The 13,077-nt window shown below is 26.0% G+C and overlaps 1 protein-coding gene across 1 annotated transcript; it reads right to left on the reverse strand.

Moving 5' to 3' along the window:
- Positions 1 to 507: 507 nt before the first annotated feature.
- Positions 508 to 2,433, reverse strand: LOC113552871 (lanC-like protein 3 homolog). The gene is made up of 4 exons (XM_026955864.1): positions 1,436 to 2,433; positions 1,151 to 1,369; positions 891 to 1,007; positions 508 to 827 (listed from the first exon to the last, which is right to left on the reverse strand). The coding sequence occupies exons 1-4, from the start codon at positions 2,067 to 2,069 to the stop codon at positions 580 to 582; spliced, it is 1,218 nt and encodes a 405-aa protein (XP_026811665.1). The 5' UTR covers positions 2,070 to 2,433; the 3' UTR covers positions 508 to 579.
- Between the last annotated feature and the right edge of the window lie 10,644 nt (positions 2,434 to 13,077).

The raw sequence follows: 13,077 nt of genomic DNA on the forward strand, positions 1-13,077 counted from the left end.
TCTGAATAATGTTAATTAATAATTATTTAATAAGTACTTGTTATTTAAGAATTTTTAAATTATATATATTTGATTGAATTAAAAAATTATATTTTAAAATGAAAGTATTACCATAACAAATTTAATACAGATTTATACTGAAGAATTAGAAGAACAAACAACCGTTAAACATGTCTATGAGGCTAAACTCAATCTTAAACTAAAAATCATGTCAAAATAATGATTTATATAATAGATTAACACACATAAAACTTAAGAGATAACTTCATTCACAATATAGATAAAATTATATAGAATTATATATATATATCGTGATTTCATTCATCATAAACTAAAATCACAAGTTCATAATGTTCAGATATACCCACGATTAAAGATATCTTTAATCGTGGATATACCTCGAGATATTGATAATTATAAAGTCTGTGCATAGTTTATCTACATTATATTAAATACAATTATAAGTTATGTCATACCTCAACAATAACATGCATAAATGTACATCCATTTAAAAATATTTTAAACATAATATATTTACAAAGTATGTATATTTGATAATTGATACAACAAAATATTTAATTAAAACACATCTAGGAATGGGAAACTAGCTTTGTCTGGTTGAGTCAAATCACTTAAATAGCAAACAGTGCCAGCTAATCCTTCGTATAAACTGTACAAATTGTCTGGTCTTCTAGATCCTTGAATACATTCATCAGTAAAAATAAATTTACCAAATTGTAAAGCACGGTTTAAATGTTTTGTATCCCCGGTCAACCTATATAATAATAAAAACACATATCCATTCCCAGCTATTCCATGACATAAACCTAAAATTAAAAATCAATATTAATAAAGAAATTAAAATATAAAATATTATATAGGTAGCTTACCAGGTCCTTTTTTTAAAAGTCCCTTTGTCCATACCAAATCTCCACATTTTAAACAACATTCCAAATAAGAAGGTTCTTTAAAAACCAAATATGCTTTAGCTAATAAGTATACAACACCTAAAAAAAATGTTTATTTAATAATTTTAATATTTTATTATTATTATTTTGTATTTACAGAACAAATTTCAATTAATTGTGTTTTTTTTTTTTTAATAATTGACATTATATCAAAATAATTATAAAAAAATTAATTTGATTACCTGGAGCTCCGTGACACCAATGAACCAGTTCATCTTGTTCAGGTCTTTTTCTCAAACCTAATTCATCCATTGCGCAAGGGAAATTACCACTAATTGATTGTAATGATATCAGCACATCTATACATTTTTTTATATCTTGCATAGCTTTTTGTTCTTTTTTAATAAAACAAGGAAATGAAATTAGTACTTGTAGTATTGTACACAAACCATGAGCTGCTCCTATAAATAAAAATAATTTTGAAATATTCAGAAAAATAAATTTGTATAATAAACACAAATAATTACCTAAATATTCTGTATTGTAATATGAATACATGAGAGGAAATATACTTTTATGTTTTTTAGAATAATTGCGCCCAGACTCCACAATTGTTAAACAAAGTTGAATAATGTCTAAGTCAGCTATTATTTTTCTATTAAAAACTTTTTCTAACCATAAAAGACCAAAAAGATAACCAGCACGACCAACAAATAATTCATCTCCTCCTGGCTTAAAAAAATTGATTGGCTTACAAACAGCTAATCCATTTTTAAAATGTTCTAAATACATTTCTGCTGTTTTCTCATCACCAATTTTGTGAAATATTGCAGCATTTACGGCATTAACTCCAGCATCACCACAAATGAATTGACTTGAGTATTTTTCAGATGAATTGTGCCGCCTTAGTCTTGAAACCTCAACTGCCTTACTCAATAAGGCAGTGGAATCATTTTTAAACCCTTCTGATGTAGCTAAATGATAATACATATATGCTATACCTGTTGTTCCAATGTACAAGTCATTATCAGACGAAAATGAAGTATTTTGACTTATATCTTCCATTAGATTGTACACATTATGTTTCAAAAAATCATAAGACATATTTAAACTAACTTCCTGACTATCGGAAAATACATTGTTGAAATAGCGTTTTGACATTTTCCTAATAGATTTTAACCGCTTAAAAATATTAACAACCTAATTGTATTCTATTAATGTGTTATTGGTATTCAACATGACATATATATATACATATTGTACATTGAGCATTTATATTTAGTTTAAACATTACTAAAAGTAAGAAGGTAAGTAACGTATTCAAAATACAAGTACAAACTTTATGTTACTATCATTCCTCTGTGGAAACTCTGAAATATTTGTTAGGTTTAGGTATATAAAAATATAATTGATTGTTAATGGTTACTTCTTAGGTACATAATTATAAATTACAATTACCCACAAAATACTAGTGATAATAATAATAAATATTTTAGTAGTCGGTCACATATAAAGATAATTTATCTATCTGAATAATAAATATAAAATATCTGAGTTCAAAATATAAAGTCGGTCACGATCACGGTTTAAGCGACGATTTATGAATTTATGATAGCAATGATAGCATAGCAAATATCAATGATAGTATGATAATACCCTTAGGGCCACGCTACAGATATATACTATTTACTTTACTATACTTTACTATTATACTATTTTAAATAGTATATATCTGTGGGCCTACGCTTAGAGTATAGATATATCGTGGCTATATATAGCCCCTATATTGTGCTTAGGGCTTAGATCATAAACCATAGAGGGTCCATCCTCGGCTGATATTCATATACCTAGATAAGGTAATACAATTGATTTTGATTATAAATTATAATACTTACTAATAAGTAATAATATAATAATATATCACGCATGGTATTAGGTATCTACTTTATTATAATAAACTAAATAATCAGAACTAGACAAATATTTTATTTATTTTTTAAACGCATCATTCTAAAATAAATACATTTACCATTCATTATTCTTCTAAAACAAATGATTATTTACACGATTGGTTGTAAAAGTATAAAAATGTATAAAAAAATATATCTATAATTATTTATAGTATATACTATATACTTATAAAATAAGAAAAACAAATTATTTGTTGTGACAGAACCGGGCAAGAGTGTATTTACGGCCTTACGGCCTACGGGGGTATGACTGTATGAGGGATATCTCCCCCACATCAGCTATATTTATATATTGACTTTTACCTATGAATAGTTAAGGCCGTTTAAGGCAAATATAATATGTAAACTAGGTCCATGGTTACCTTTTTTTTTGAAAACTCAGGACCGGAAATTTTAGTTATTAAAGAAGGTAGGCTGTATTTTGACACTTACGACTCACAAAACATAAAAATAAGGAAATATCGATGAGTAAATACGTCGAACACATTGATTTTTATTTAAAAAAATAGATTTATATTATAACCTTACATTATAACACTACAATTTTAATTATATTTTTACACTTTTTTACGCTTACAATTTTATATTAAACACATTTTAATTATATTTTTTATACTGAATACTCAAATTAAATCTAACATTGAAACATTCTATCTACATTTTTACAAAAATTATATATTTGTATAACGAATTTTATACCATGAATAATAATATGAAAATGAAAATAATTTTCGGAGGATAATGATAATCGCTTCCTCGTGGTGTCCTCTGGGTAATTCTAAATGATTCTCAAATATATTATAAAAAAATTAAATATTTATTTTTATTCGGGCTGACTTTACACGTCAATCACTTTTACCTGATAAAACCCTGGTCCGATTTTACAATAAACTTTTTGAACATTTTTTTTCCTCGGACCGAATTTACAACCGCCCAAATAGTTTAAATACAAATTTATAAATTATATCATAACGAAATCAAATAAAATGTATAGTTTTATTAATATATAACTCGGAAGGTAAGTAATAAGCATGATTTTTAAAATAAATAGTTAATAGGTACTTATTTTATTTTCATCGTTATCATCTCGTTATTGATTTATATAACCCGAGATGCCTTACTACACACACACACACACACTGTACCTACATGCTACTAGTCAATATTTTTTGTTAATTTTGCTATTATACTCTTAACCATTTTTTTTTTAGCATTTCTAGACAAATATCTTTTAGGGGTTTTAACTAGTAGAGTAGTAAACATTAACTTTCTTTTGTCTATTTGTCATATGCTACTGCACACAAAAATAGGGACCGCATGCTCCATATACACAGATATATGAGATAGTAAATACTCCAATAATGTCATAATGGGTAAAATTGCAATTCTAAAAATATAATCTAATAACAAAAATGTAAATTCAAGATTTACTATAATTGGTATGAACGAATAGTGAATATTAAGAAGTACGAACGCGCGCTGTCACACAGTACCTGCATTGACTTTCGCGACGTCGTTTACACACTAAACGACTAAACAGTAAACACTACACACTGGTAACACTGTGTCAGTGTGACTCTTTAGCAACTTCAATCTTTTTTATGCACACATAGTACTTTATTGTTAGAGTTTTTACATTTGTCTAACCCAAAAATCAAAACGGAGCAAAAAATAGAAATCAACTACTAATAATTCCATATTGATTTTTCTTAAAGAAGCTTAGACCTGACATAGCTAAGTATTAAAATTTTAAATTATTCAAAATTCTATAAATTATTATTAGTCTCGAAACTAAATGTTTTTATATTAATAATAAGTTTATTGCATTGCACATAGCACATTCTTTACAGACTGCACTAATGCAGTTTATTTAGTAACTAGGTATTGTGTCATAATCATATTAATTATTACTGTAAAAATAGTATGCATATACTAATAGAAAAGGGAGATTGTAATCTACTTCGTATTGCCTAGTATTTAGTATAATGATTTTTAATTCAAAAAAATGTATAATAATTAATAAGTTTGAAAAATAAATTATTATCAATTCAAATATCTGACTTGGGGTTTGCAGTAAGAAGTATAAAAAAAATAATTGATTTAATTATCAAATAGAAAAGAAATTGAAAGACACGAACTGCTGGTGATATATATTATGTATAATTGCAAACAAATGCATTTTAAGATATAACACAATTTGATTATTTATATTAAAGTGAAATACCTATCACTCAATCAATGATTGATCATTGCTTCACAAAAAACGACAAAATTTCAAACTTAAAATTTGAAATAGTAATTTCATTACTTTCACTAATGTTTTTGGTGTGCAATAAAAAATAATTTTAAGATAATTATCATTTCCACTCAGGGGTGTTTATCTCAGTAAACGGGAATCAAATATTTGTTGTATGTACAGTGTGTATATATAGGATTGCTATATTAGTTAAATAAAATTAAATAGCTATTATAATTGGATACAATTTTAGACTTGTACCTATATTTGTATTTAAATTTAGTCAGAACCACCTAAATCGATGCGTTAAATATATGGATAATTAGTAGGAGGCTACAGTGGGTACACGAATTGCGTCCAGCTTTATCTAAACAACTACATGAATTGGGTTTGGTTTTTAAAATTTTTAAATAAATTTGATATAATATTTATGAATGGAGCTTTTAAAAGTTGCCCAAAATTGCTTTCACAATATTTTACAATCCATACCTTGAAAAATGTTTTTCATGCCAGCAATTAGTTACCACTGGTATTATTTTTTACTTTCTAGTAAAAATATAGATACTTAAACTAAAACATTTACACATCTCAAATTTGAATTTCTAAAAAATAATATAAATTTTTCACTTAAAATAATATTTGCGTTTAAAATATAACGCGTTTATAAATTTGGAAATCACAATAATAATTTTATATAATAAATAATAATATAATATATAATATATAATATGCCCGAATGCCCGATGCTCCCATACTTGTATAATAATACGCCTGATAAGAAATAAATTATATTTATTTTATGAACATTTTCCGTTCAATAGACATGGTTAGGTACATCTTACATAATATATTAATATATCCCTATTCCCTATAGGTATCTAAATCGAGTTGGTATAATGAATATTGAATAGGTTTTGTGATGATTTACATAAATGCATCTACATTCTTCTTTCGAAAAAACGTCAACAAAAAGTGGTCATAACTAAATTTAGTTTCTAAGATATAGAGCCGTTATTCTAACACGTTTAACACTATTTATCAACTATACATATTATGCAATCATGTATTCATGTCTTGTTTGTCTATCTAAATTTACATTTTATTTCAACTAATTCGATATCAAATATCACAATTCCACCAGCTGTAAATTAGAATGCATGTTAATGCGTATTACGAAGCTATAATATATTAATATGTTTATATATGCGTAATAGTATAATAATTAAAACATTTATAACAAATTAATCTTTATAAACTTATACGTTAATCGTTATTTTTTGAGCAATTTTTATAAATCAAATTAACACGTATGTATAAGATGTATTTACTCGTAAAATGGTACAAATAATAATCACTGCAGAATGTAAATGCTTCAGTGCTTTCAGGAAAAAAATATTAAAATTTAAAATTGGTTTTATGATACATTATGAAGTCTAAATTTTACAAAAATTAAATTGATTCAACACATGGAAGCTATGTATATAAAGTACTCTCATAGTCTCATTGTTGTCTTATATTGACTGTACTTATAAGTTTATAACTAATATTTTTTAATTAATATTTTTAAAATCTGATTTGATAAAAAAAATTCAAAAAGCATTTTATCTTGCACTAAACAAAATCTGCACAGTAAGAGCAGTCGTCTATTATTCATAAAGAATTAATATTAGATATTCCCGCATAATTAATATTTAAATACAAAGTTTGATCATCATGTATTTATGTATTAATTTTTTATAGCTATAAAAATTAATTCACATAATAAATTAATAACATCAAGATGAAATTGGCAATTGGTTTGATAATAATAGGTACCTACATTATTACCGTTTCTACACTTAAAAATTATTATTTATTTTATAGTTAGGGTTTGAGACTTCTTGCACTAAAATTGTTGGAAATGAACCTAAGATAAATTATAACATAAATTATTATTAAACTTTTAATCATAGTATTTGTATGTACAAGTAGTCACTAGGTTAGGTAATTTAGGTAGGTAGGTACACCAGTTTCTTCCCACATTTACACACCTTCGACATTTTTTAACTGTCGATTTATATACAAGTACGAATATAAAAAATATATTATTTTATTTAAATAAATTATATATAGTAAAAGGTATATATTGTATACTCAAAATAATGTTAAATGTAAAACTGTTTGAACATTTTTGATAACTAACTCGTATTATATATAATAAGTTTACTAATTATATAGAACAATTTCAATCATGAATTTGTGTTTTTCAAATTTAATTTTTATATGCATCATGACATAATTTGATTATATACATAGTATAAATTAAATAACACTATCTAATTATCTATATTTTATGTATAATATTGTATATATACAGGTATTATTGATTATTGATTATATTAGTGTATTACATAGTATTTACCTATAATACCTTTATTACAGCAACTATTGACTAGTAGAAATGCCATGATAATGCATAATGGCATTACAAATGTTATCGGTAAGCAAGTGAATATAAACAATTGTTTTATGATTTATGAATCTCATCTTTTTAATTTTTATATCCTATTTACATAGGTTGTACCACTGATTTCACGTAAAGGTACTTTAAAACTAAAATTAACTCAAATAATATACTATTGAGTTTCCGACCGCCAGTTTAACAAACATCATTCGATATTTCTTTTTCATTTTTCTTTTTATATTAGATTTTACTTGAACAACTATATACGGTCATTATTATTTCTCGCCTTTAAGCGTCTCATTTAATAGTTATGGCTATAATTTGTTTTCGTAGTTTGTATTCTATCTTTATGCATACAATATGTATTGTTACTTATTTATTTATGGCGCATTAACTGTTGCGATATCATTGTATTGTTTTTTTAAGCTTATAATATTATGTCAGATTTTTGTGTAAAAAAAAAATAAAAATCTCGAATTAAAAAACAATAAAATGTTGATACATTGCAGCCGATAATAATACTTTAAGTGTATACATGGATATATTTCTAACACGAATTTATGGGTATTTGCATTTAATTTAGCTATATATGTGATTCTGTTTCGGGTTCCGTCAAAATACCTATAACTATTAACTACTATAGTATAAATATTGATTTTAGAATATAATATAATATTCTAAAATCAATGTTACTAGGTACCTATATGGCTATATATACCAACCCATAACAAATTATTAGGTATACACAAATTGTATAATAATTAGGCATTAACTATACGTAGCTTAAAAGTAAAAGTTAGAGTATCTAATGTAACAACTATTGTCTATTAGTATTTATCAATTATAAGACGTTAAGTCAAAATAATGTTCATAATATACCTAGAGCTGTTAAGTTAAAAGACTGATAAATAAATAATTTTTTATTTAAATTTTCAATATATATAAATAAATATTTCTTTATGTTCAGTTGACACAAACGCGTTAGATATTTAACTAAAGTATACAATAAGAAGAAATAGTGTAAGATTATTATTTTTAACATAGGAGGTAATTAAAATAAAATATCTTACTACTTTTTAATTACGTGTTAAGTTAATAATTTTCTCCATATTAGCCTTAAACTTTCGGTTAATTATATTGTTTGTTAACTATTATAACTTATATAACTATTATAATCGTAACGTTGATCTAATTTAACTAATTTAAGTTATATTATTTTTATTATTAACTTGCATACATTTGATTATATATATATATACATGGCGTTAACACTTACAATCTAAGAACCCATGTTCTAAATAATCTTAATGCAATAATGCTACAGCCACATCATACATCGATACATAAATAATAGTTATTCTACTACAGTACTACACACACTATTGCAAGCTATTGTACATTTATAACAAGGTTTCGAGATCATCGTCATCTTCGCCGCCCAATATTACCTATTACGAATATCATTGTATGGCCGAGGCATGTATATAGTTGTACGCAATAATAATTAACGTTCACGGTTAGACGATATGTTATTTTGTTTATTTATTATCACTATAGGTCGACGTATAGCATTGAGACTAATGAACAACATCTAATAAAACAAAAAAACAAAGGCCGTGTATATGTTTCATAGAGACCAATACATACACATGTAGGTACTTAAAAAAATCGCAGATCGAAATCCCTGAACGCACATTGAACAATAATAGAAGTATGAAGGTATCTATATGTACAACCTCTCAACAGGATAGAAAACATTTCTAATACACACATATTGTATCAGATACAATGAGTTGATGCGTTATAATATTATTGTGTATGGGTATATCTATATACATTTATGTATTCTATATATGTGTATGTGTGTGTACACACATATACTCTCTTTTTCACACACATATATTATGTATATGAAATTGTTTATGTAAACTATTGAAATGATGTCAAAATAAAACTGATACCATATTATAATATAGGTACCTATGTACGTAGGTATATATTATTATAATGTATGTGTTGACAATGTTGATATGTGCGAATAAAGATAAAGTTAGGTATCTTGATATATGCTATATATTAATTGCCACGTGATACTATAATATTAACAATAATAATTAATAATTATTATACTATAACATGGTAAGCACGACCTTAGTCCAGTGAATCACCATATAGTACAATATACATTATGTCACAGCCGGGTGTAAATAGGTATTTACTGTGTACGGCGCATAGTTGTATTATATAACTATATTATAAAATTTGCATCGTCCATTGTCATTTTGACTTTTAATATAACTCAATCTATTATTATTATGCACTTGAATCATGCAAAGATATCTTGTGGTATTTTATTTAATAGGGTATATCTAGCTTTGATCAATGTTAATACGTGCCAACACGTAGGCGAGTCTATATACCTGTATTATATTATACGAGCATAACCATATAGAATTATAGAATATATAGATGTTATCGAGTATTCGAGTACAATAATAAGTATCAATAATAGGCTACGCCTATGAGGCTATGTGCATTTATACATAAATTATAATATGTTATCATACTATAATAATAATATAATGGTCATATATAGAGGTATCCGTGATATATTTTATTGTATCCACCACTATATTATTGCACAATCTGGAGGATTTGTCATTTAAAAATAATTACCTATACAAATTCAAGAAATCTAAATGAATCATTACATTATTAAATGAAACCTTGACGAATGATGTGTAAAAAATACGTACCTCTGCGATACTACATCATTGATATTAAATACGTAAATATTTAAATATAATATAATATAACCGTACAGATAACACATTTTTTTATTAATAAAAATATATATACAAAGTAATATTAATATTATATTATTCTAGTATACTGAAGCTCGATCTTCTATGTATTGAAGAATCAGCTAATATTATACAGGCTGTTAGATTACAATAACAATTACAATAAAGAAACAATTATAAGGATAGGTAACGAATAAAATAAAATATTTTTATTATTTATGGAATTCAAAAAATAATAACTTTACCTATAGTTCTTAATTTTTTACTGATCATCTATTTTTCTTCAACGCAGCTTTAAAGTGAAATAAATTTTACAAAAATTATAATATAATTATTATTCTTTATCAATTTATTCAGAATTAAAAAAAATAATAATTATAAAAATATGTTTTAACATTTATTAAATGTGAAATTATGAATTCATATTTTAATACAACAAAAATAAAAATTAAGTAGCTTCAGTATATAGAAGCATATCTACTTAAATATAACTATTAGACACACATAGTAGACACACTGTCAACACCCCAGTGCTGGTTTTATCGGGGGTGCAGGGGGTGCAATGCACCGGGGCCTCAAAACTAAGGTTGTATTAGGGGCCTCAGGTCGAAGTCCTATATTTTCTAACTTTAAAAAAAAATGAACCATTAATATTTTTTAACAAGGCCTCCACATACAATATCGGGCCCCTGTACTAAATGTTTGTCTGGGCCCTTTATACAACTTTTTACAAATTACAAATAAATTTCAACGAGCCCACGGGCCCTTAAAATAGCCAGGCCCCTGTACTCAAGGTCCATAAGCCACTCCCCCCCTTGTGGGGGCCCTGTTTATTAGTATAACCGTTCGCTAGTTACAGTGATTTTAGTGATTTTATTTTTAATATTGCGTGTGACGTCACGGATTCGTTCGCCACAGTGACGGCTAATGGCTATGTATAGTATAATACACGGAAATATTTTTCTGTTTTTGGTTTAACGTAAAATAACTGCTAAGGGCTAGGTAATGAACTTATTTTTTTCAGACCTAATTAAATGTATTTAAGAGTATCTACCCATAATCTTTCTATTCGTTTAACTATATCAAATTTTGATTTAAATCAAATAATAACAATTACATGTTAAAATTAATATTAGTTTAAAAAAATATAATTATGATATCCTTATTATTTAAAGAGATATTGCAATGGGTAAATTCTCATGTGACACCCTATATTAGGGATGGTGAACCTATGGTACGATGGCCAAATTTCAATGGCACGCAAAAAATTGAAATTATCAAAAATTAAGCTATTAGTTAAATTGTGGTTATAAGGAACAAATTAAATACATTTAAAAAAAAAAATTAGAAAAAAATGTATACCCAATTAATAAGATTATATAATAAATCTGTAACTTTATTTTTATCCTTAGAAAATATAATTTCCTTTGGGCACGTGAACAATTTTCAAAATCTTGATTAGAAAAATTTGGGACTTGACCCAAAAAAAATTCACCATCCTTGCCCTATATATAATAATTATGTCAGAGAAAAAAATTCCTCTAAATTTTCAGTTATATCGAATAATGCGCAGCCTAATGTGATGTACTCATGTATAATATTATATTATATTGGTTATAATACAGGGTGATTCTCTAAGCAAGCTAACTCTCATTTTTCCTTTAATATTGAATTTGAATAATTTTGATTTTTTGAACATTAAGATTAAGGATCATATTTCAAATAGACACTTATTATACATTTTTTATACTGCTTAATAGGAGAGTCCTGGGCTACTGGGCTAATATCCGCTAACTATTTGGTAAAATTAGTATCACCTCTTTTTTCAGTAAGTAGTTTATTTTTATTTTTTAATCAGGTTTTTTGAAAACGTTGATATACCTATCTAATATTTATATTAAAATTTGAACGGATAATTTTTTAATTATTTACTTAATATGATCATAGGTCCATACTCCATGATAATGGATTTAAAGTACAAGGGGTAATGAGATTTTGAAAATGTTGGTGCTTAATTAATATTTTATAATTTATTTGCAAACATTTTTTACATAACATAACAAGTACTAGGTATGATCCAATATTTCAATTATTTTATGCTATTGTAAAACCATTTTTTAGACTATTATCCTCAGTATTACGGTATATTATAATCCATTTGAATAATTCAGAAACCACTCGTTCAAATTGTTATATGACTATTACTATTATATTTGCTTAAAAATTCCCTGAAAAAGGTTTCTAAATTGAAAATATGGTCCTTAAATATTTACTTAAAATTTCCAAAAATCAGAGTTCAAATAAATTCAATAAGCAGCTATAAAAGGAAAAAAATAGGGGTGAGCGTGCTCAATAGGTAAATCACCGTAATATATGGTTTATACTGTATTATACGGTAATATATTACGGATACACTATCGTGGGGAAAAATTATTATCTCAAGGTCAGCTGGACCACGTCACAAACGGTGTAGTTCGTAGGTTTTTCCATGTGATGTAGGTATAATACAGTATTGACGTAAAAAAGGATCGGCAAGTACTTATATAAATCATATTATATTATGCCAGCTATTTACATATTGTGCCGGTTACCGGTTTGATTTTTGGCAACATTAAATAAATTCGCAACTAATATACAGTACGTGTGCGAAAAGGGCATATATACCTCTATATAGGTATGCATATTTAATATCGTTCGACTCGACTCGCACTGCATG

Source organism: Rhopalosiphum maidis, chromosome 2, assembly GCF_003676215.2.
Source record: "Rhopalosiphum maidis isolate BTI-1 chromosome 2, ASM367621v3, whole genome shotgun sequence".
Taxonomy (NCBI): Eukaryota; Metazoa; Arthropoda; class Insecta; order Hemiptera; family Aphididae; genus Rhopalosiphum; species Rhopalosiphum maidis.